The sequence below is a fragment of the Osmerus mordax genome, chromosome 14 (assembly GCF_038355195.1).
Source record: "Osmerus mordax isolate fOsmMor3 chromosome 14, fOsmMor3.pri, whole genome shotgun sequence".
Classification (NCBI taxonomy): domain Eukaryota; kingdom Metazoa; phylum Chordata; class Actinopteri; order Osmeriformes; family Osmeridae; genus Osmerus; species Osmerus mordax.
The window spans coordinates 5,422,974-5,448,598 of NC_090063.1; the positions used below are offsets into that span (position 1 = coordinate 5,422,974).

The window sequence follows — 25,625 nt, forward strand, 5'->3', positions numbered from 1 at the left end:
GTTTGCTTCTCAAATATTGAAAAAGCGCTTTAAAAGGTTTGATGAAACACTTGATGACAAAAGTTCAACACTATTTTATTCTTAAAAATATATTACAATGATTCACAATACTAACCTTTAGTGTTGGTCTGAGAGATGCAATAGGCCTGTTTGTTTAGAAATCACATCACAAACTGGATGATAATCGGAGGGATGAAAAATAAAGGAAAAAGCAATACAAAATGAATTTTAAGGGATCCCAAATGTGTCACTTCCAATACAAACCAGTGTAAACACAAAAACATTTTACAAATCCAAGAAAAAAAAGAAAGAAATCTATTTCACATCACTCATTTATTTATACCTCTCAGTCTGACCTTTGGAGGGGGTAACTAAGACAAAATAGGTCCAAGAGAAACAAAGCAGTAGTCTAACCACAGATTGCAATTCGCACGAGTGCCCTTAGGTAAAGTCTTCACATACAAAAACACGCAACAAAACAACACCTATGTCGAGATTATACATCCTTAAAATGATGGCTAACTGCTGTAGGTCCGTCGGATAATATGTTTATTTATGTGAAAGACCTAATTTAGTACTAAGGAGATAATGAGTTTGTGATGATACTTTCCCACTTGATTGTGTTACTGATATGACCATGGAAAACCAAATGACATTAAACAACATAGTAGGAACTGCAAATATAACCAACTTCCTTTTCTAATTTAGGAACAGTTCCAATGAAAGAAAGATGTAACAGACTATAGTTGTGGGAATTATGACAAAGGACTTCAAAGACGACTTGCACTAGTTGGGCAGTTTAACAGTTCGACCTTGTGCCGCGTCACTCAAACCCCGTTACCTTCCAAACGTCGTCCTTGATGCGTTACAAAGTCGACTTCAATCCAAAACGTAATAGCTAACGTGGTTTTGATATTGGACCACTGGAGTAGCCTAGGTTTAAAGTATCGGTTTTATCTGTCGAGCTGGATAACTTGAACTGGAGGACCAGCCACACTCAGACTCACGTGACAATGGCAGTGAGATTTCTGAGTGAGTGTAGGCATCTGTCCAGTCGACCAGGCGGTGTTAGATACACGTAGCCAGAAAAGTTCTCCATTTAAAAGGCATCTGGAACACGTAAAAGATCCTTTGGCCGTGGCTAGGCATATGAAGTTACTGGACAGTGATAGGTGATGGTCTTTCAAAATAGGCGTCATAAGAAGCAGCATTTCCACATCAGAATTTAGGTAAATCGGAACGGATTTGAAATGAAACTACAGATTTCGTCTGAACTTCACCATGACATAATACAAATATAACGTAGTTTTGAGTGGGTAGCCTTCTTTTGTGTAGCAGCAATAGGACCAAGGAGAGGAACCGTAAGCACACAGCCAGCCATGCACTCACTATTCAACAATGGAAATAGATTGGCAACACCTTGTTTTTAACACTTGCTTTCTTTCAGGTGCATTTGATTTAGTCTGCCAAACATCAAACTTTCAGGTCTATTTTTTACTTTGAGTCCTGCTACCTGTAAATCAAGTGCACCTGAGTATTTAAAAGGACAACTTTCATTAAAAGGTATATTCAGGCTACATGATTTGGCCTCAGCAGAGAACCAGTTTTTGTCCCTGCTTCACTCTGGAAAAGTTGATGCAATTAACACAGGTGGATACCAACATCCACAGCACAAACAAAAACACATTTGCATATTTAACATCAAAAACCAAAATAAGAAAAAGATGTACCAAGACCACAAAACAGATCCACAGGATGGAACCTTTTACTTCTCGCTCCACGTGTGGTAAAGCTCATCGTGAGGACCATCTCCATGGTTACTCAAGTCCACGCTCGTTTACCGGAGGATCAGTGAAATCTCAGCTGACCACGGTAAAGGTTGTTAAACACCAAGAGGCTGCCCTCTTCAGACATGGGGATAGAAAGATACAATATAGAAAAGCAAAGAAAACAAACACTGACGTAGAACTGTATGAAAACATAATGAGAGAGAGATGGCTGAAGGATGGCTTGGGGCAGCACAAGGAGGGTGCAAACTAAGAGTATATAAAAACCCCCCATCTAAAACAAACTTCACAAATACTGCAAAAATACTCCCCTTAACTACTGTGATTCAAAACTGTAATAGAGCAATGCTACAGGCATTGAAGGAGTCGGGAGTCCACAACCTTTCCCAGCACACACCAGGTTTTGATGGACAGGTGCCTCGACCAATCCTAGTCATACTGGTGGGTCCATAGCAGCCGGTCTGAAGTCAACGCTAACAGAGGATGGGGCAGGGTAGAGGAGGTAAAGCTGCACTGAGCCAATCTGAAACGGACGTGTACAAATGACCCGTCACTGTCCAGTTGATGAGGTGATAATGGAGGCGGGAGGATGAAGTGATGGATGAGGTGGAGGTGATATCTGGTTGAGGTAAAAAAGCAAAGTGCTCTGGTATGGGGTGACGTCCATGTGCTTGTTAAAGTCTACTCATGATGCATGACCATGTACCTTGACTGTGCATGAGTGTCAGAAAACACTCCTAAAGTACAGTATATACAAATGCTATAAATTATTTGCTTCTGATGCTCAAATAGTCTTTAAAGAACAAATAATCTATTGATAACTATGTTTATGTTGTGTTCTACAGCATACTCTGTTGGACTGGTTAACTAAACTCCTCCAAAAAGGCACACGTATGGTCTCTTATTAACTAGCACTGAGAGAACTTAAACATCCTCACACGGATAGGAATAGCTAGGCATTCCAAGTGCTTCAGAATTAGTACTCAACACCATCCAGTTCTATTATACCAGTCCCATCTAAATTCTTTTTTTTAAATAATTCAAGTACACTAACTCAACTGACAGTGAGGAGACTCAACCATGGCCCTGTTGTGTCTTGATCTGTGTCTGGTTTATGAAGTGGGGGCAGCAAAGCATTGTGGGAATCCTCAGTCCTCCAGGCCCTCCCTGGAGAAGAAGTCCTCCAGCTCGCTCAGTCTCTCGATCAGCATGACGTCCAGGTCCACTTCGTCCCCGCGCCCCCTCCGGGCACGTCCTCGGGGGCCGCGCAGGGGGGGCAAGTTGGTTCGCGCCTTGCGTTTACGTGGCAGGGTGAAATCGGGGAAATCCAGTATCCTCTTCCTCTTCTGGTGGCCGATGCAGACCAGAGAGCCGTTCTTCTCCTTGGGCTCCTCGAAGATGGTCTCCAGGCTCCTGGGAGGAGGAGTGGGGGGGGGGGGGGGGGGCAATGTGTTACGAGATCCAAGAGAAGGAAATACGGAAAGAAAACGAGAGGAGGTGGCAGAGGAGGGCCTCGGAACGCTCACCTGTTGGGAGTAGGGGATTTGTAGTTTTTATTGGTGTAGATCTCCTCCAGGCTGAACTCCTTCTTCTTCAGTCTGGTCGCCATGGAAACGGACAAAGATTCGATCGTGAGAAACTAATTGTTCAAGAGCAGGAGGACATCTCCAAGTACAGGTGGACAAGTAGTACCACACTTTGGCTCTAATATTAATGATTGGATTGATAGGTTTGTCTCGACAGGTGTCCACGTCAGGGGACAGGATCATAGATGCGAGGGTGCTCCGCTCACCTCTTTGGCTTGGGCAGGCCCATCGGCGTGAGGTTGTTGTCAGGTTTGGGGACGGCCTTCCTTATGCGGATCTGGGACACTCTCTTAGAGCGCTGGCCTGGCTGGGCCCCCACACTGGCATCATACTGACCCCCCTGAAGGAAAGAGGGAGGAATGGACAGAAAGGGAGAGAGGTGTGAATAAGCCGGAACGCAGCACCAACAGTATTGAGCCAAAATCCAAAGCAGTGACACCCGATACTTGAGCCTATAGGAGGGCTTGCTCTGCCCCATAAGTGTTGCCCTTGCTGTCCTCACCTCCCTGGCCGCCCCGCGTCCATGCAGCCCCGGGTACTTGACGTTGGCTCGGGCGAAGCTTGGCACGGGCTCGGGTGGGAGGAGGTCCAGACGCATGGCCTTGGGGCTGTGGGCGTGATTAGTGGGGGCAGGCCGGTCTGCGGCAAGGCGAACCCTGCGGTTCCGGCGTGCAGGAGGGGAGGTCAGGGTTGTGCTAAGGGCGGACACACAATCACAAGGTCAACGTTCAAGCTGAGGACTTGGTTAAGCTTGGACTTGATTTTTGGAACATTCTGGTCAAGTGAATGTGTGTGAACCCACTCCTTATCTGTGTTTTAGCACGGCTCCACCTCTATGTTACAAGCTACTCACCTTGATGTGGAGTTCCTGCTGCAAAGTGCCACAATCCCACCACCTCGAGCATAACTAAAAACACACAAAGTTTAGGTGAGATGTCAACAAGTAATTTATAAAAACAATTTGATTAAAATATTCAGTATGAATCCTTAGAGATGCATGGATGTGTGTGTGTGTGTGTGTGTGGAAGGGGCACAGACCTGTGGTCGTTGTCCAGTCCTGGGGGGCCAGTGTAGTCCTTAAGGGGGGAGAGCGGGGGGTTCTTCACCTCAGACATAACAATCTGACAAAGCACCATTTCCACAGCGACTGGCGACAGCCTCATGAGGGGTGCGGGTCGCCTGTGTCTGAACCAGAGGCGGAAGGAGGTGGGAGACGAGATAGCGAGCGCCGTGGAGAGGCCGGCCTTGGAGGAGAACCCTCCCTGGGAGGGGAAGGGGGTGGAGACGGGGAGCAGGCATGACAGGCTCTGCTGCAAAGTGGAGGTGGTTGTTAGATAACCGTCTCCAGCCCTGCCTAGCAGCTTGTGCAGGGGTGGGCTGCTGGTACTGTGAGGGGGAAGAGCCGTGGGGCTGAGCTGCAGGGGGGAGAGGGGCAATAGAGGGCTCCCCAGCATCACCAGGGGCTGCCAGTGGTGGGACCCTTGGGTCTCCAGCTCTGGCAGGGGGAGGGGGCCTCCCTGGCTACCCCCCTTTAGAGCTCGCCTCCTGGACGAGGAGTGCTCCTTTTCCCGGTGGCGCTGGAGCTTGGAGCTGAGGCAGCGTGGGAGGTTGGCAGGGCCCGAGTGTTTGTCCCGGAGCAGGGGGAGCTCGGGGCTGAGGCCGGGGCTGCTGGACATCATCTGGCTGGCTGTGTCCGCTAGCTGGAGCAGTAAGGACGCGTGGCCATCGTCACACGACGAACGGACGTCGACCAGCAGAGCTTTGGAGGAGCCGTTCCGCGGGGAGGGGAGATTGGACGCCACAGGGAGCCCGTCAAAGGAAACCCTGGCAGAGTGGAAGGGCAAGTGGGGTCGGTCAGAGACTCCTTGCCCACTCTGAGAGTCCCCTCCCCTGGACGCACCCTGGTGGGAACACTGGGCATACGAGCCTTGCTCTGCAGACATCTGGCAGCGTGAGGAGGATGGAGACTGCTGTCTGTGCAGGGTCAGGCAGAGGGAGCCCGTGCCTGAATCACCAGATCCTGGCATTCCCCCTCCACCACAGGAGACCTTCATACTCTCTATGAAGTTGTGGTGCTGCCTCTCCTCTGCCACCTGGGTGCGGGCCCCAGCACCTGCCAGCCATTCCTGGATATGGATGGGGTGGTGGTTGCCCTGAATAGACCCTGTGGCTGAGGGGGGGACTTCAACACTGCAGAAGGGCTTCTCTTCCCTTCTCTTCCCCTTCTTCCTTCTCTCCACCTTCTGTTTCTCCTCCTCCCGAACGGAATGGGAGAACGTGTGGTAAGTCTGGGGTGGACTAGTGATGCCTGACAGGATTTGAGTGCAAGGTGGACTTGTAATCCTTGGCTGACAGTGAGTGCGGGATGGACTAGTGATGGCTGGCAGGATTTGAGTCCGGGGTGAATTAGTAATGCCTGGCTTATGGTGAGTATGAGGTGGACTAGCGATGCCTCGCAGGGTTTGAGTGTGGGTTGGGCTAGTGATGAGTGGCTGATAGAGATTGCGGGGTGGACTATTAATGCCTGGCTGGTAGTGACTCCGGGGTGGACTAGCTATCTCTGATAGTGGGAGACACACTCCAAACGCCTGCCCAGGCCTGCTCCCTCCTAGCGGGGTAACGGAATGTGAACAAGCCCCTATGGGGATCAACGGGACCCCAGGAAGCACGCAAGTGGTCTTACTACTGGTCATGACTGGGCACTTGGGAACACCAAGTGAGGCAGATGTCAAACGTGAGTGGGTGTGTGAGTCTGAATGGGAAGAGTGTGGGTGTGGCTGCGGCTCAAGTCCTTTCGTTAGTGCCCTGCTCCCCTGGGCTTCCACTGATTGGCCCGTCAAGGAAGGAAGAGGCGTGTCCTGGCTATCGCTTGACTCGGTGTCCGCTAAAGCAGAGTTGACCAACCAGGTGAGGGCATCACGACCCTTCTCAGCGGCAAGCTCCATGTCTAGGTCATCAGAGTCTGAGACGGGGGAGTAGCTCCTGGGCCTGCCCCTCTGTGAAGCACCCCCCACCTGGGATGGTTGTCCGGATCCAGAGACCCTGGCTGTTCCTTTCAACCCATGTTGTCCCTGGCTGTCCATCCTCATGTCTGGACTGGCGTTGGCTGTCAATGAGGTCCTTTTCCAGGGACACATAGTGATACTCCCCTTGTCCATGTCTGATTCCGAAGGCGCTACTCCACATGGAGGATTTGGACTATGAGGTAAAATCTTGGTAAATTCCATCTTCTCTTCTTTCAATATTTTTGGCTCCTTTGCTGTTGGGATATGGGAGTTGGAGTTAGCCATGGAAACATTTAGGAGTAACTTTGCCTATCTTGCTCTTACACCTAGATAGAAGCTCCACCACTTACCCAAGCCATGTGCAGGTGAAAGTTCCAGGCCATGCTTAGAAGCTATGATGGAGGACATCCCCTGACACAGCTGATCCACCTGGCTGCTAATCTGTGCCAGGCTGTTGCTGTGCGCTGTGCCCTGCTGGCATAGCTCCTCCACCCTGCGCTCCACGACCTCCAGACGCTGGCACAGCGAACCAAGCACACCCGAGAGTAGGTTCTTCATTTCAGCCTGGTGGGCGACCAGGCAGCGCTCCAGGACGCCCAGCTGCTCCCCAGTGGGACCAGCAGGAGGGGCAGGAGGGTAGGTGGTGGGGGAGGCCCAGGGGGGAGCTCTTGACAAGCTCTCTGGGGGAGAAAGTAGGAAGACATGGGTAGTTGACACTGAAAAGTCTAAGTTCTCTGTATAACGTAACACTTCATTAACAAAACGTTTTAAGATATTTTGCAGCATTTCTGAAAGATAGTGAGAGATAGTGACAACATGAGAGGGACGGAGGACATGCAGGAAGTGGGCACAGCCTACATGGTACGCGCTCTAGCCAGTGAGCCACTGGGGCGTCCCCACTTCATACATTTTAAGATTAGCAGATAATGATGAAAGCCCCTTGTCCATCCATGTTACCTTCATGACTCGTGTTAATCCACGGACTGCTTTTCATGCTTTCTTTTTGAATACTCTGGAACGGAAAAGGACAACATAAGACAGTAGGTTCCAATGCACATATCTACAGTGAGGGAATAAAGCTCAATATTGGACAGAACTACGTTTCCCAGCATTACCTACCTGGAGGTCTGTCATTGGTCTATGTGTTGTGTTGGTGTCCCCAGGTGCAGAGCTCCCATAGACCTGGTGCAGACTGTGGGCTGAGCCCATGACAGTTGTGGTCTGTCCCATTCTCTGAGCCAAATCCATTACTGCTAGTCTTTCTCTACCCTCTGATGGTCTGTTGGGCTGAGGAAACGTGACAGACCTAATGCCCACGTTCCTCTGGCCCTGGTAGGACTCTCTGAAACCCACGACCACCCGCTCCTGGAGGTGATGGGGTAGAGGGGTAGGTGACTGGGTAGGGCATGGACCTGGAGAGTTAGGCACATGTGGACCCCCTTTTGAATCAGGTGGTCCAGACGAGAACATCATCTCATGGGCTAAAAGAACATGGTGGCAGAAGATGGACAAGGAGGTTAGTTATTTACCGGATTCGTTTACTCGGTACATCAAGGGTGACTGATGCTTTTTACTTCTAAAAATGAATGGAAGATAAACGACTCGGATTACGCAGCGATATTACTCGTAAATTATTTGTGGCGGCTAAAGAACACACTGTACAGTACCTAACGTTAAGCTGAATAATCATGCACGCGTTTTTTGGGTGTCTGTTTTGTTACCCTGACATTTGGTTGTTGACTTTGAGCGAGTAACTATTTAGCAAGCAACCTTAATTGGTCAATCATTACCATCTAGTTCTCCCCTCAGAAAATATTTATTACATGTATACGTTTCTGGGCATTATTGCACATTGAACCATGCGAATGTGTGAGAAGTTCACGCAAATGCAACGGTAGATTCGGGCCCCAACGCTGCAGTGCATGCTGCTAGCAAGCTAGCTATGGTCGGACTTATCGGGCCCTGTACTATACAACAAGCATATTGCTGGGTAAATATATTTTGCCAAATGGTCGATATACAGGGCAAACCACTAACCTTGGCTCGTCTTCCCTCTGATCTCTGAAGCAGCCGGCGGCTGTGGAAAGTTTGCTTCAGCAAAGGTTCCCCTTCTTCAACACCGAATTCCAGATTGTTGATCCATGTCGATGTCCCGTAGCCGTATTTGCCGCTTCCGGTGAACGGACCTAGGCTACACGACAGTAAAGTCGGAGAGAGTTAACCCAGTAATAAGCCCATTATATCAAACTATGCACAAACACATAAACATTTGTAATATTTCTATTAAGGAAGCTATCAATCCAATGTTTCATTTGGCCAACGTAGTGGTTTTCAAAATAAATGTATTGACGACATCGTGAGCAAGCCTCAAAAAGCATCATTTCCGGTTGATTGCAACAAAATATTCAGAAATAAAAGTCACAAAACAAAATCTACTTTGTATTATTTTTATGTAAAAAGTAAAATTTCTTTACCAAAGAATGGTAATAAAACACACCGGATATAGTTACAATAACATTAACAAGATATTACTATTCCATTAAGGCTAAATAGCTATTCAAACCAATCAAATCAAAAGAGTAAATGTTTGGGTTCAATGAGTGATTCAGAAAACACTAGCTCTTGTGCTCCCACAACATGGGAAAAACATTTCAGGAAAATTAGAGGAATATGATTATGCCAAAAATGCATAAATGGTACATTTACAGTCAACAGGGGTATGGGAGGAGTCTATCTATAGTCTACTACACCGATATTGATGTTACTGTAGGTCGCCCACCAATAGGCTAATAATAAATTGGAAATTGATTTTAGAGAGAAAAACAATCCACCCTTATGTCATCAAAACATTTTTTTTGTTGAATTCAGTTTAGTCCACCAATAATAATAACATTCGGGTATGGGGAATAATATGAGAAAACATACTTTAGCGTCACCTTCTAAATCGGGGTGTACATGGTTATAGAAGAAACATTTTGTGTTGGCTTTAAAGGAGCACAAGCTGTTAGACACAGTCATCCCCCTCAGGCAGCATCAACCAATGACTTGCAGTGACGTGCCTGTTGGTCAACTACCAACACGGACCTTTATTCAGAACATGGGTCAAGCTTGATGTACACAAGTGTGCATGTGTAAAATTGCTAGCAGCAAAATAATAATGAGCTTATCTACGACATGTACCAATGATTTGTGTTACACATTTTGTGCTCATTTTGACCATGATGACAGTGTCCCACAGGAAATGTTTAACAAGGTTACAGTGGCGACAGGTCATTAGGGGCAGGTGGCGCAGTGCCCCACCTGTTGTCAACAGAAAGAACTGCAACAAAATTATGTTATTTTTTATCTCTCGAAGATTACTTCGTATAATTTCTTATCTATGAATATAGCATCTTCCTAAATTGCATATCATTCATTTGTGTTATTATTGTATTTCATGTTCATTGGTCCCTGCCTTGCTGCTTCAGACTGCGTTCTGCCGATTCGAGTTCGCAGAGTTGTTAGCTGTTATCAACGTCAGAGATTTCGCTATGCCACTGCATACTTCTATTCTATTTAAAAATATAAATAAAATTATTCATCAGTATGCAGTGGCATAACACTCCCCCCAGCCCTCCAGTGGTGAGGTAGCATCACTCCCCCCCAGCCCTCCAGTGGTGAGGTAGCATCACTCCCCCCCAGCCCTCCAGTGGTGAGGTAGCATCACTCCCCCCCAGCCCCCCAGTAGTGAGGTAGCATCACTCCCCCCCAGCCCTCCAGTGGTGAGGTAGCATGACTCCCCCCCAGCCCCCCAGTGGTGAGGTAGCATCACTCCCCCCCAGCCCCCCAGTGGTGAGGTAGCATCACTCCCCCCCAGCCCTCCAGTGGTGAGGTAGCATGACTCCCCCCCAGCCCCCCAGTGGTGAGGTAGCATCACTCCCCCCCAGCCCCCCAGTGGTGAGGTAGCATCACTCCCCCCCAGCCCCCCAGTAGTGAGGTAGCATCACTCCCCCCTAGCCCTCCAGTGGTGAGGTAGCATCACTCCCCCCTAGCCCTCCAGTGGTGAGGTAGCATCACTGGTCGGTACCCAGCAAGGGGGCCCGACCCCCCCTAGAAGAGATGCTGAGTGAGGAGGATCTGGCCTTCCTCAGAGACGCATGATACATACTACCTCTGTAAGATTGATACTACCTCTGTAAGATGGATACTAACTCTGTAAGATAGATACTACCTCTGTATGATAGATACTACCTCTGTATGATAGATACTACCTCTGTATGATAGATACTACCTGTTGGGATTTTAACCCTGTGAATGCTGGATGTTGTGCATTAGCCCCATCAGGGCTCCTGTCAGAGACCACGCGTCACCAGGTGGAGTTTATATTTTTACTTGGTAGTAAGATGGTGCACTACAGGCAGTCACAAACTGTACATTGGATCAATGAATGAAAGAATAAATGAAGTTTCTCAAAATAAACCCAAAAAAGGTACATTAATATCACAGATGTTATATCTGCTATGATCTGACATTATTCAATAGGTTATTAATCACTCAACAACAATACGGAAATAAAGTGTACAATTATCACACTGTGCCATTAAAATAAACATCCTCTCTAGAATAGTAACGATTAGCACCACAACAAACGTATCACACGCTAGCTTGGAACTGACGTCATTAGCATACGTCAAAACACACTGTATCAGTATTAGGACCCCAGGAAGAATAGCTTTCAGCTTATGCTGAAGCTAATGGGGATCCAAATAAAAAATAAACAAACAAACAAACAAAACCAGTTTGACTGTTCTTACTCTCGTAACTCCTTCAACTTCTCTTGACTCTCAACTTTGTTTCAACCTTTCATGTTCTGATCCCCCTCTACCTCATCTCCCTCCCTCCACCCCTCCTCCCATCTCCTCCTCCCGTCCCCTCCTCCTCTTCCCCCCAACTTTGCCCGTAATGAGGAGGAACATAACCTGGTGGCGTTTCAGCACCGAGGAACCATCCTCACTTCTCTTCTCCATTTCCCTCTCTATAGAAAGATTGGAGGGACTTGTAACATTGAGCCACACAAATCACTGACTTGAGATGTTCTTAACCTACAATATTATTGACCTTAACTGCATTCATATAGTAGAGGACTGATATACAAGACCATTTGAGTGAAGTTAATTTAATGTCAATAGTACATTTGTCCCTCTTTCATTACTACCTCTAACAACCATTAAACCCACAGACCAGGATTGTAACCTATTAATCCCTTCCCTTACCAAAGGTTGTCATTTTAAAACTATCCTGTTTGTATTTAATTGTATTAAATGTATTATTTTGCTCTCTCTCTTTTCCAGGACCAAGGATAGAGTCGTCCCAGACTCAGGTGTTCTCCTGCTCCCAGTGTCCTCTGTCCTTCACCGCCCAGATCTACCTCCACAAGCACATCAAGAGGTGCCACCATGACCTGTACGTCTCTCTGCTGAGGAGTGGAGAGATCAGACCAGAGACTCTGTCCTCCTCTCGATATTGAATGCTACTGTCTGTCTCTGTCTGATCTATACTGTGAACATAATGTTGTTATCGTACCTCGCTTTCTTGCCCTGCCTAGATTTCTCCACCTCACTCGCTAACCACCGCAATCTGCACCCCGCCCCCTGATATAAAGTGCAAGGTTTATGTTCTCTAGACCGCTTATTTGCGACTATAAACTTGGAGGGAAGAAAAGTAGAAGAATGTTATGGAATAACTTGTCTTAATAGATCAATACGACTGTCAACCAATTTCCCAATTAGAACCTCATCCCAATAGGCCTATATATCCCGACAATAACAGGTCACGGGTCAAAACATTTATTAATCAATAATTTGACATGAAATACAAATATTAACAGTCAGCTGAAACATTATATAAAATACATGGGATTTAACAGCATTCGTTTACAACATTGGAGTAGAAAAAACCCAATGTAAATGCAATATCAAATTAAATCCTAGCAAGGGGCTACACTTAGCAATATGTGAAAGTTCTGTTTTTGTAAATAAGTGTAAAACGTTCAAACGATTTAAGAATAGCTCACAGTTTTACACATTACTCTGAGGAGCCATTCTCTGGTGCCTGTGTACTCTATTTCCTTCTTGGAAAATATTTGCCAAATATCTCACAACTCTCCATGTCAGACTATTACAGGTGCATCATACATTTGTCTTTCCTTTTTATGTACAATGTTCAGTTGTGGAATAAATACTTTGTATACTGGGTTTGGACCTATTGGTTTAAAATCTTGCATACCCAATACAAATATTTATTTTTCTACAGCTTGCAGTGTCGCTATTTGTCCACTAGGTAGAACCAATGTATTATTTTATACTGTTGGGTGAGTTGTCACTTTATGAACAATTTCTTAATGATAGAAAACGTGGTGTCTCTCTGGTTGCTCTAGGGCAGAGTAGTTTGAATATAGCTGCAAGTAGCGATGGCGGATTCCTCCTACAGATGTCATAAGTGTTTTGTCAATTTTACAATATTTTGCCATTTTGAGGAGGAATTCGCCAAATATATTTCTTGAACATATTTGTAAGAAAACGTATTTTCTCTAGCAATACTTCTCTTGCAACATATTTCATCTAATGCCCTTGCATCCGAACTAACCAATTCTGCTGCTCACCATCGAAACGGAAAGTTGATCGAGAAACCTCACCCTACTCAACAGCACGCATGCGCAGTGGCACTAGCTTTGAGGTTGGTTGTGTTTGTGTTGACAGCAGCTGCAGCCACCAGTAAATGCAGTCGCTGATGTTGCTCTATAGTGCAATGTTATGTCAACCGTTTTTGGAATAATACACTATTTTGGAAACAGGTAAGATACTCGACACCTCTATGTGTCTCTCTGCTGAATGACAGGCGTCTCAATTTTTAGATGTTATTGTAGATAACAGTTAGAGCTAACGTAAGCTAGCTCGCTAATGCAGTTTAGCGAACTACTGCCTGGTACAGTAGTGCTACTGTAGCCTAGCTAGCGTTGACATCGGGTACCATATAGGCAGATCGAGGAAAGGCCTTAGCTACGTAACTAGCTCTAGTTTCGTGTATTGCAATGTTAACGTTAGTATGCCAGATGTGATGTTCGAAAAAACAGACTTTATAGTACAAACGATATGTTTCTTCCCAGCTAGCTAGCCTAGTTAGCGAACACCAGACACCTACTGTAACGGGTGTGTTGTTGCTAGCACCATAGCTGCTTTTTGCATTGAACACGCAATGCGTAACGTTATCTAGACTACCTTGCTGGTAGCGTTTTTGTTTCCTTATCAAGCTTTTAACCTCTACTAGCTTGCTATAACGGAACCAGCTACATATTTTCACAGCATTTTTTATGCAGGCTAGCTGTCAGACTTGTGTGACAAGACAACTCGGTTTGCGATGAGCAGCTGTTGTCATGGGAACGCGAACAGGTTCCATGTCTCAAGATTCACCTGATTATCAACTTGCGGAAACCACCGTAGGGCTCAACAACTAGCGACAGCTTTTCCCTACGAATGATATGCAAATATATAGTTTGCTAAAACAACCGTGCCTTTCTTTGTATATGGAAAAATTATCAACAAAAGCCCCAATCTGTATACGTTAGATTGGCAAGATGTCCCTTCTTAAATGGAAAACAAAAACGAATTCGTTTAGCCTACGTATCTATCGAACAAATGCCCAGGTGTTTGTAAGAACTGTCTCATACTGTAGGCTAAGTCAGGCCTAGACGACTTCTCCTTTGTGGATGACCTGGTTTGTATTCTATGCCCGAGTACCACCTGCTCGAGCTTTTCATCCCAGTTTTCTACACTTCTCTCTACTCTTCTCGGTTTCCATCTGCAGTCAAATCATCTACACTCCTTCGTTCACAAACTCCCATTGGCAGGCTTGGGTTTCTACTCTGTTGCTTTTAAGCACATTAGTATGCAGGGCGCAGGGACGTCACCTCCACACACTCAGAGAGTCAGGTAGTGTGGCTCCCCTTATGCTTGTATATAATGTAGAAGTGGAAAATATTAGTAGTTAGGAAGCAGAAGTGCTGAATCCAGGCAAGCTTAGGTGTGTCAGTAGTACTTGGGCCAGAAGTTGTTTGCCCATATTTAAATTCGATATTGTGCAATTTCTTTAGGGAAGGGCTGCGGCACATTTCCTTACTTGTGTTGCTGTTGCAGGACCTGGCTGCAAACTAGGGACAGATTCTCACTCTAAACGGCTGTCTGACTGAATGAGCTGGCTGCTGCGGAGCTCACTGTTCTGTTCTGAATGAGATGGTTATCATTGCACAGACACTTACAGCACACACTCTTGTACACAGACACACCAACACAATGTGAATGGGTTAAGCCCTCTCCTTTTTTTCTCGAATACATCCTCTCTCTCTCTCTCTCTCTCTCTCTCTCTCTCTCTCTCTCTCTCTCTCTCTCTCTCTCTCTCTCTCTCTCTCTCTCTCACACACACACACACACACCCTCATACACAGACACCAACACAATGTGAATGGGGTAGGCTCTCTCCTTTCTTTCTGACTCTTCTTTTCATACCTTTGTCTCTGTCTCTCTCTGTCTCTCTCTCTCTCTCTCTCTCTCTCTCTCTCTCTCTCTCTCTCTCTCTCTCTGAAATCACTGCTGTGAGTTAGCTTTAAGAGGATGCCTCAGTGCTCGGCTCCCATGCTGCCGTGCTGTCCCTGGTGAGAAGCAAAGGCCTCAGCTGGCAGCCTCAGGTTCAACCATTTAATTTGCAGAGGGAGACTGATGGAGAGAAGGATCTGGAGGGAGATGGATGGATAGATGGAGAAGGTGCAAGGTGGTATTAGGAAGGGGTGTGTTAGGAACTCGGGCGGTACTAGAGCTGGAAGGAAGTCCTTCCGAGGCGGAAACATATGACACTGCTGCCAATGAAAACCTCAACAACAAGAAACCAGTACAACTAGAACTTCTTCCCTTTCTGTACGTTAAGCTCAGACTGATCAGTGTCAGGAAAATCTGGGTTGTTGACCCAACCCAGACCCACAGGTGGTCTGTCTGTCTTAAGTGCTAACAAGAGTCTCCCTTCCACACACTCGACCATGCCTGGATACTCTTTTAAAGTGTGTCTTGTCATAGATGCGCTGAACATTTCATTGTGATGTTTCTTTTTAGAGGGAAGGGTGAAAGGGGTTGTCATGGTAACACACAGCTGGCAATAGTTCTACAGGAAACTGCTCCCTGCTGCATAAGCTCAGCCCCCCCCCCCCCCCATTCTTCCCTCCACACTCTTTTCTTCCCCTACATGGATTGAAAGAGGGAGGGAGATGGAGAGAAAGAGAGAGGGAGGAAACATTAGCTTGTGTTAAGTCCTCTGTCCAGGGTCTGCAGCGCTAGTCTCTATTTGGCTCTAATGCCCAGCCCGAGGCCGAGAGAGAGAGAGAGAGAGAGAGAGAGAGAGACGGGGAGAGGAGGCTGGACTGTGTCTGCTTGACAAGGCAGCCATTATGAGGCAGGGAGCGGAGCAGAACAAGGCAGGGTGTCAGCAGGAAACAGCGGCGTCCTGTGTCTCCGACAAGGGGGGACCGAGCTCAACATGGGAAGGAGCGTGACTGAGCATCATCTGAGGCAGGGCTAGGCCATGATGACCAGTCAGCAGCTCCTGTGTTCCGCGTTTATTTCTCACCCATTTTTGTCCCTCAGTGACACAGAACCTGTCAGGCAACTCACCTGCTTTTGCCCCAAAGCTGAAAAAGGACACCCGGCCTCAATGGTTCCACGTCTCAACAGTTGAACAGCGGCCATTTTATGCCGGCCTGAAACCTGCACCTTTTAGATGACCGCCCGAAAGTACAACCGAGAAACCTAGCTTCATCCAACACGCTGTTCTGTGCTGATGATAAAGTTGTGTGCGTGTGTGTTTGCACACTCCCATGTTTGTTCCTCATATTTCTTAATTGTTGGGCCAGGGAGGAGGAGACAGACAGAAATAGCACGGTATGGACTTGACCCTTGGCCAAAACCCTCTGTTGTACTTCTCTTCCTGTTACTCACTGGCACCTCCGTTCTCACTCCGCTCGGTTCTCTCTCTCACTCTCCCCTCACTGGCCCTCTTCCCCTGAGCTGCATCTCTCTCTCTCTCTCTCTCTCTCTCTCTCTCTCTCTCTCTCTCTCTCTCTCTCTCTCTCTCTCTTTCTCTCTCTTTCTCTCTCTCACTGGCCCTCTCCCCCTTCCCCTGAGCTGCATCTCTCTCTCTCTCTTACGTCCTGTTCCTTTCTTCCATCAAATCTCTCTTTCTTACCTCACCCTCTCTTTCCGCACTCTCCCATCTCTCTATGTCGCCCATGTTCTCCCTGTCTCTCCCCTCTCTTATCCGCCCATCCCATCCATCATTCTCCCTCTATCATTCTGTCTTTCTCTCTACCCATCCAGTCTCTCTGTCTATCCTCCTCTCCCTCTCTCTCTCTCTCTCCCTCCCTTTCTCTCACTATTTCCCAACAACTCACACATTGGTCATGGATGATCTGCTACACTTACAAATGCTGCATAATGTAGCAGGTTCTAAGTTCCTGTAGAAGTGAGCAAGATGTATGAAATAGATGAAATAAGTGAACAGCTCAGGCTTTATGTTTCTGGGCCCATAAGTGCCACTGGCCGAGCCAGGAGACTTCCCTCTGTCTCCAGCCTGGGCTCTGCTATGGGGCTGTTTTGCATGGCCGTCTGCTCTGCAGGCCCGGGGAGGCAGAATGCCTGTCATGTGATCTTCCCTAGGGGAGAGGGAGAAAAACAATCTTTCTGCTACCTAGTCCAGTTTGGTATTTCTTTTGAAAATCGCCATGGGGATGAATGATGTGTTGGATTGGATGGATGATTAGATCGATGAATGAAACGATGAGTGGTGGGATGGATGGGTGAATGAACGGCAGGAAATAGCGTTTGTGACAAGTTCTCCCTCATCCACTCCCACTTTGGCCTCCAGTTGTCCGGTGCCTGATTTTGCATCTTCATATCTTTGCACAGTATCACATCATAGTGGCGAATGACAATCTACCTTTTGAGACCAGACGATCTTGAACAATCCCAAACTAGACAAAATGCTTTTCATGGTTTCATCTCATTTCCTTTTTTCCTTCCTTCTTTCTTCTCATTTTCTTTTCTTTCTTTCTTTCCCCAGGTGATTTTGCCCCTCATTCCCCCTCATTCATGTGCCTGCCAGTGGCTTGGGTTAGCAGTCATGGATGACAAGGCTTCGGTGGGGAAGATTAGTGTGTCGTCGGACTCAGTGTCCACCATCAACAGTGAGGATTTTGTCCTGGTCTCCCGCCTGGGGGACGAGACCCCATCCTCCACTAATAACGGTAGCGATGATGAAAAGACAGGACTGAAGGTAAGACTCACGACCGGCCCCAGGAGAAGAGGTGCCGCCCTGGGCCCCGACCAGACCACGGTTCGGTTCACTCTGAGATGATGGGTTATCACCTTCTTCAACTCACCTTCTCATTGGCTAGTTGTACAGTAGCCTTGTAATTCCATATTGGAATCTCGTTGGCCAGTCCTAGACCTGTCCAGTCCCTCTCAGTAGCTGTATTAGGGGCCCAGTGGCCCATGTTTATCAAATGACTCAGAGTAAAGTGCTGGTGCAAGATCAGGTCTTGGCCTGGTCCATATAGATTCATTTAAAAATAACAACTGGTCCTCTGTCGAATCTTCTACTTTGAGACAATCTATAAAAATGGGCCCTGGTGCATGTCTGGATGTGTCTCAATAGGTGGGGTACCATGAGATGGCTATTGGTTAGACTATTAGAAAAAGAGGGCACTGTAGACTTTTGCACGTACCCATTGTACTGTAGTCACTGAGTAGATTATAGGTTCAATTGTATTCAGTCAACCCACCTATATCTCACATCATACAGCATTGTAGGGTCGGGTCGTTCAGGTGTTTTCGTGTTGTCTCGCGTCTTACTTAAATTGTTCTTTGTGCGCACATGCGCAGTGCAAATGTTGACTACTCTCGGCACACGACAAGTCGACGTCAAGTGGATCCCGATAAAATAACGTGTATCCACTGCTCCATAACGCTGTTCCTCACCTGTGGCTTCAAGCCACCAACGTAACATCTTAAGTAAGGTGGGAGTGATAGTATCAAAAAAGAAATTGAGTAGACCCGAAAACGGTGAACATATTACTATTTTTGAAATCGAAACTATACGTGACAAAGTAAACGGTAAAAGTGAATGCTATAGTGATTGATAGCCTGTAGACGGCATGGTCATCATTCTGCTACGTTTTCCACCTGCATATGTTTTGATTGAGCAGTGAAAGACATGCAGCTGAGTTGATAAATATGCCTTTCTTTCCCACTAACTTGTGGTAGCCTACTTCTCCGATCAAGAAGAATGTTTTTGTGAAAAACATTTGCTTTATTTATTTCATGCACATGCAATCGGATCGTTACCAACAATACAACCCAAATAACACAATGAATTAAAAGTAAAAAATACAATGTAAAAATTCTAACGATTTCTTAGAAGGTTATGCGGACTGAGATAAGTGGGCCTCCTAAGCCTTTTCAATGCTGGAACAATCCTAAAATAAGGTCATAAGGACAGTAAAAATCTTATGACTTGGCTTGCAACATCTAGGCATATACACATTAGCATCAAAATATATTAAAAAGTAGCCTAAATTAAATTTAAAAATCTGTAAACAGCATCGAACAGCATTATTTTACCAGGGTAATTTCTTTACTGACGGGTAAAGTCCCGACCCGAGCTTTGCACTGCATAATCGGACCCGACCCTGTTAAATGCCCATTGTTTCAACACTGTCATACAGTAGCACTAGCGGTAGGGTTTTCCTTCTTGGACCAGTGACATGAAGTTCTCCATATCTGAACACACCCCCTGATTGAATGAAATTCACTCTCATACTGTAACCAAACCACCCAGAGCAACCATGCTGTCATGCCTTTTTCACTCACTCACTCACTCACTCACTCACTCACTCACTCACTGCCCCCCCCTCCCCTCCTCCCCCCACCACAACTCGTGTTGTGCTGGTTAGACCCTAGGATCTCATTGGTTTTGGTTGTCGAGGAGGCAATGCTGCAATGTCATTCCCTGTTTAATGTCAGACTGTAAGGAGATGACCATGTTATGGGTCCCTAAACAGCAGGGAGGTAGGATGGTATGGAGGATGAGCTGCAGAGAGGAAGGGAAGGATGGATGGATCGGGGCTGGATGGAGAGAGGCAGGAATGGATGGATGGAGAAATCAAAAGAGGTCGTCCATGGAGGGAGAGCTGCAGATAGAAATGGATGGATGGATTGGAGGGGGGCAGCTTTTTAGAGAGGTATGGAAGGATTGCTGCAGAGAAGAAGAGATGATGAAGAAAAGAAAAAAAGGGATGGGTGAGGGCGTAATGAAGGCTGGCATGAAATAGTGATAAGGGAGGACGTAATTAATGGATAGTTGAAGGGACGGAGGGAGCAGTGCTCTTATCCCGTGTGTCTCACATCCTCCTGTTTTAGACTGTCCATCTACACAACTAGTCTGACAGGCTTTTTATTCTCTATCTTTCTCTCTGTCTCTTTCTGTATCCGCATATAACCCTTACGCCCACTGACATTGTGCACAAATCTAATCATTTACAGTTGTTTCGTCTGGAATGTATCCATAAAGAATCCTTTTTTAAAGTCACTATTACTGAGGTAGTATCTGAAATGAACCAGAGGGTGGCGCCAGCAGAGCAACAAATGCCCACTACGAATGCTGTAATAGTACCTCCAACAGCAGCATACCCACCACTCTGCATACAACTCAAGCAGAAGACCAGAAACGCAGCATGTGAAGGGCAGAGTAGGATCAAGGAAAGTCGGTTAGCAGGCGGCTATTTTAGCTGTAGCCCTCAGTTACATCTTTCTACAATTTGATCCCCACCCCTCATATCCCATTCATCGGTTTGGTCAATCAGGTGTGGTTTCTACCCCCCCTACCTGTTCATCTGTCCCCCACCTCCCCCCTCCCCCCCCCCCCCCCCCCAGTCATGATCAGGTGCAGAGGCTTGTAGTGAGGGGGGTTTGTCTGTCTAAACCTGTTGTTTGTTACGCAGGTGATTTCTGAGGAAGGGGTCAGCTTTAAGGTCAGTCTCCCTTTCGCTCTTCTCTCTCTCTCTCTCTCTCTCTCTCTCTCTCTCTCTCTCTCTCTCTCTCTCTCTCTCTCTCTCTCACTCACTCTTTTTCTCTGTCTGTCTGTCTCGGTGCTGTGCATATGTGGTGATATTGTCTTGGCTGTCTGTAATTTGATTGGCTAATGAGTTCATCGACCGATAGATGTGACGGCCTTAACTATGCTTGGGTTGTTGCGGTGGCGCTAGTTGATGTGATAAGGCTCCCCATAGGCAGGCCTTAGGAGTCCCCCCCCCCCCCCCCCCACTATACTCCTTGAGCCTAGTTTAGTTAAGCTTAGTTTAGTCTATCCTAGCCCAGCCAAGCCTGCTGGTCAGCTCTGTGTTTAGTGGACAGATACAGTGGACCTAGTAGTAGCCAATCCTATCTTATTGTCTATGGGACTACAGTAGTTGCATTTGACGTACAGTACATGGTAATCCACATCCAGGTAGTATAGATAATTCACACTGTAAATTAACTTACTAATCATGGATGCTTCATTGGGCTTAATCAGACATTAAGTTAACACCTCCCACCACAGTCACAGATCTCCCTTCCCTCCAAATGCCTCCTGGTAATCATTAAATAACAACCCCATGAACCAGCCTAGGTCTTTAGTATATGTTGCTTATGGCAAGATGTCCAGGCGCTGTATGCATTTCCGTACCAGCTGCAGAAAGGGCTTAGCTTTCAGCTTCCCAATTACTGTTGATCCATAGCTGTATTTCTACACAATGGACCTTGGTATTGCATCAGTACTTCGTAATGTATACATGTCTGTGTATGTGACTGTGTGCGGTGTGTACGTGTCCGTGTGTGTGTGTGTGTGTCAGATCGTGGGGAACGGCAGTGAGCAGCAGCTACAGAGGGAGCTGGAGGATGTTCTGATGGAGCCATCTGGAGCGGAGCAGGGGGGCGGGTCTGGACCCAGGCTGGACCAAGAGGCCGGGGGGGACCACGGGGACCACCCCACCACGACAGCACCGTCCGAGCCCAGCTCCGACCCCCCCAGCACCCCCCCACTTAAGGTGGAGATGGTGCTGCCCGTGCAGACAGCCCAGGAGAGCGAGCTGAATGAGAGGTCGTACAGAGGTGAGGCAGTCCCGTTAAGTTTACGCACGCACGCACACAATCTCTCACTCGCTCACACTCTCTCTTTCTCTGTCTTCGAACTCGCCCTCTGTATCCGCCCATACCCCCCTCCCCATGTGTATGTGTGTCTTCCCCCCCCCACCCCCACCCACCAGGAGAGGAGTCTTCATCAGAGGGCAGCCCAGGGACCCCCATCCCAGACGAGGACAGCGTGGTGTTCAGCCAGCTGACCTACCTGGGCTGTGCCTCGGTCAACGCCCCCCGCAGCGAGGTGGAGGCCCTCCGCATGATGACCACCCTCAGGGGGCTGTGCCAGCTGCCCATCGACGTCACCCTCTCCGTGCCTGGCGTCTCCGAGGGCACCGTCAGGTCGGTGTCCCCCCCCCCTCCCCGCACACACACACACAGCCCCGCGCGTACAAGCGGCGACGCGAAGGCACACGCTGCGTTTTTCCTGACGGCGTCTCCGGTGGGCTTTCTCCTCAGGTTGCTGGATCCTCAGACCGGCACGGAGATCGCCAGCTACCCCATCTACAAGATCCTGTTCTGCGTGCGCGGCCACGACGGCACGGACGAGAGCGACTGCTTCGCCTTCACGGAGAGCCACCACAACGCCGAGATCTTCCGCATCCACGTCTTCCGCTGCCAGATCCAGGAGGCGGTGAGACGCACACACACACACACACACACTGAGGCACAGCTATGGGCCCACACACACACACACACACACACTGAGGCACAGCTATGGGCCCACACACACACACACACACACACTGAGGCACAGCTATGGGCACACACACACACACACACACACACACACACACACACACACACACACTGAGGCACAGCTATGGGCCCACACACACACACACACACTGAGGCACAGCTATGGGCACACACACACACACACTGAGGCACAGCTATGGGCACACACACACACACACACACACACACACACACACACACACACACTGAGGCACAGCTATGGGCACACACACACACACACACACTGAAGCACAGCTATGGGCCCACACACACACACACACACACACACATTGCTGCCTACGCACAGGCATACATACATACATACACAGTAACTGTGGTGACAGATGAGGAACTGCAGGTGGAGCTAGAGCTCCAGCCAGAGACTTCCCAATATTCGAGTCCTCCATGACTCCAAACACACACACACACATGGCGTGTGGTGCGAGAACGCTCCTACTGTGATGTTTACACCTGGCCAGACTGAGCCTGTGGCTTCTGTCTACACAGACACGGGCATTCCACATGTGTTTATGTCTACTTTTGTTCTGGCCTGGCCTGGCCTAGATAAGGCCAGGTTTATACCAGTCCAGGTTCTATCCTGCCCTCTCTTTACATGTAGAAAAGGACGTGTTTGTGTGACACACACACCATCATCTCCTGGAGTACCGAATGTCTCACATGTTTGTGTTTTTAAGTGTGTGAATGTGTGTGTGTGGTTGCATTTACATTTAGTCATATAGCAGACACTCTTATACAGAGCGACTTACAGTAAGTACAGGGACATTCCCCCCGAGGCAAGTAGGGTGAAGTGCCTTGCCCAGGGGCACGTCATTTGACGCGGCTGGGAATCGAACCGGCAACCTTCTGATTGGTAGCCCGATTCCCTAACCGCCCAGCCATGTGACCCCTGGTTACATGAGCTGACAGAGAGCGTGTGTGGGAGGAGAGCCAGGCTGGGTGAATACTGGATGACTGACCAGCTGTAGAGTTGTTAGTTAATTAGCTGAGTCTCCGGACATGCCTCGCAGCAACGCGACATGGCACTGCCCACACGCTGCAAATAGAACCCACGCATTCCTAATGACTGTATCCTGTCTCCTCCTTTGTGTGTGTGTGTGTGTGTGTGCAGGTCAGCAGAATACTATACAGCTTTGCCACGGCATTCCGGCGGTCGGCCAAGAAGCCCGCGCTGTCGTCTCAGGCCCCGCCCCTGACGCCGGACAGCGACGTCTTCACCTTCACCGTCAGCCTCGAGATCAAGGAAGATGATGGGAAGGGCACCTTCAGGTACGGCGTGTCGCTGTGACGGGGGTCGGGCCAATCAGATCGAAGACCCATGGCATGGCTCCTGTTGAATTCTCTTTGTTGAAAACCCAAACTTCAATCCTCTCTACCGCTAACCCATCCACCATCCTAAAATACTGGACCGGGGGGGAAGTAGCTGTGGGGTATGAAGGTTAATTGGTACATTAACATTTAGTCATTTAGCAGACGCTCTTATCCAGAGCGACTTACAGTAAGTACAGGGACATTCCCCCGAGGCAAGTAGGTGAAGTGCCTTGCCCAAGGACACAACGTCAGTTGGCATGACCGGGAATCGAACTGGCAACCTTCGGATTACTAGCCCGATTCCCTCACCGCTCAGCCACCTGACTCCCCTGGTAGATTGACTTTCCTGGTAGATTGGACCCCTCCTCCGGTTTGGCTCAGTCCACTGTGAGGAAGAAGGAAGGAAGGAAGATCTTGAGCCAGCTTTGTCTATGTGTCACTGTGTTATGTTCCCCCACTCCTCTCCCCATGCTGAGTGAATTAGCTGAGATCTGTGCCCCCCCCCCTCCCCCGTCTCCAAGGGAACATGCCCTTCAGCCACCCAGGAAATGATACATTTAGAGTGAGGAGGCTTTTCTTTTTGTTGTCTTCTTTTTTTCATGACACTTCTCTTTGAAGTGTCCACATAATCCTGCGAGGGATCATCCCTCCACACAGCTTCACAAAGAGACTACCCCCCCCCCACCCCCCCCCCCCCCGTTCCCCTCTCTCAACATATCCCTTGTTATCTATCTATCTGCCAATCCTATCTCTTCTTCCCCTATCTCCCTTTTCATCTTTCTTTTTCTCTTTCTTCTTCCATCAAATCTCTCTTTCTTACCTCGTCCTCTCTTTCTGCACTCTCCCATCTCTCTATGTCGCCCATGTTCTCCCTTTCTTTCCCCTCTCTTATCCACCCATCCCATCCATCATTCTCCCTCTCTCATTCCGTCTTTCTCTCTACCCATCCAGTCTCTCTGTCTATTCTCTCTCTCTCTCTCTCTCTCTCTCTCTCTCTCTCTCTCTTCTCTCTCTCTCTGTCTCTCTCTCTCTGTCTCTGTCTCTCTGTCTCTCTCTCTGTCTCTCTGTCTGTCTCTGTCTCTCTGTCTCTCTCTCTCTCTCTCTCTCTTCTCTCTCTCTCTCTCTGTCTCTCTGTCTGTCTCTGTCTCTCTCTCTCTGTCTCTCGCTCTCTCTCTCTGTCTCTCTGTCTGTCTCTCTCTCTCTGTCTCACTCCGTGCTTCTCTCCCAACACATCCTTGTTCTGACTGCTGTGTGTTATGTCTGTTCAGACCCGTCACTTCCTCAGAAATAAACGTCCAAACAGCCACAGACTATACATGGCTTGTTCAGAGGGGGGGAAAAAAAGGAAATGCACTGGTGGATATTTTTAGTCAGACGCATATTTCCTGCTCATTAAATCTTGTGTGATTATTTGTGGAATGTTTAGATCCGAAGCACAGTTTCTCACACGCCAGCGATAGGCAAGTCTGTGAAAATTCGGAGAAAAGCATTAGAGGGACACAGTGCTCAAAACCCTTTGGTTTGTTTTCTGTGCGTGTGGCAGTGATATGAATATGATTGGTTCGAGGGTGAGACTTGATAGAAACAGCTGTTCCGGCAACCCCCTACAGAAGGTGGACCCTAATGACATGCAAATGAGCGAATGCTTCATTACCCACGGGTCGATTTCTCCCTTGAATTCGGAGCTCGCAGACTTGGAGTGTTTCCGCCTGTGCACACACAGGTGTATCCATGACCTCATCCCCAGATCTCTTCTGGATTTCATTTGAGGAGGGCTTCATGTTTGACTTAAAACTGTAAAACCTTGTCTGTAAAATTCCCTGCTGCAGTCCTGGTTTGCTGGTGTGTGTCTGTTTCTCATATATGGTTTGTGATTTGTGGAATAAAGGGGCCTCTTTGATCCTGTCGAATACCTCTCCGCCTATCAAA

At 47.8% G+C, this 25,625-nt stretch overlaps 2 protein-coding genes across 2 annotated transcripts in view; one reads left to right on the forward strand and one right to left on the reverse strand.

The window, feature by feature from the left end:
• Window positions 1–59: 59 nt before the first annotated feature.
• wu:fi75a02 (uncharacterized) lies at window positions 60–7,287 on the reverse strand. Its single transcript, XM_067250237.1, has 8 exons — window positions 7,254–7,287; window positions 6,729–7,058; window positions 4,412–6,632; window positions 4,227–4,280; window positions 3,876–4,068; window positions 3,580–3,713; window positions 3,314–3,385; window positions 60–3,200 (listed from the first exon to the last, which is right to left on the reverse strand). The coding sequence occupies exons 1-8, from the start codon at window positions 7,285–7,287 to the stop codon at window positions 2,936–2,938; spliced, it is 3,303 nt and encodes a 1,100-aa protein (XP_067106338.1). The 3' UTR covers window positions 60–2,935.
• A 5,815-nt stretch (window positions 7,288–13,102) lies between these two features.
• Window positions 13,103–25,625, forward strand: part of LOC136956819 (rab GTPase-activating protein 1) — a gene marked incomplete in the record, with an annotated part of 18,618 nt that continues 6,095 nt past the window's right edge. The window contains 7 exon segments of the mRNA XM_067250820.1: window positions 13,103–13,210; window positions 17,515–17,727; window positions 20,453–20,482; window positions 21,344–21,602; window positions 21,758–21,971; window positions 22,089–22,263; window positions 23,497–23,654. Of these exon segments, the coding sequence (XP_067106921.1) occupies window positions 17,575–17,727; window positions 20,453–20,482; window positions 21,344–21,602; window positions 21,758–21,971; window positions 22,089–22,263; window positions 23,497–23,654 (989 nt within the window).

Bases quoted from the DNA above. Each gene is read 5' to 3' on its own strand.
- wu:fi75a02 (XM_067250237.1), bottom strand. From the start codon at position 7,287: ATGTATGAAGTGGGGACGCCCCAGTGGCTCACTG. The intron at 6,633-6,728 runs GTAAGTGGTGGA...ATATCCCAACAG, and splicing joins TTCACCTGCACATGGCTTGG to CAAAGGAGCCAAAAATATTG. The intron at 3,714-3,875 runs GTGAGGACAGCA...TCTTTCCTTCAG, and splicing joins GACGCGGGGCGGCCAGGGAG to GGGGGTCAGTATGATGCCAG.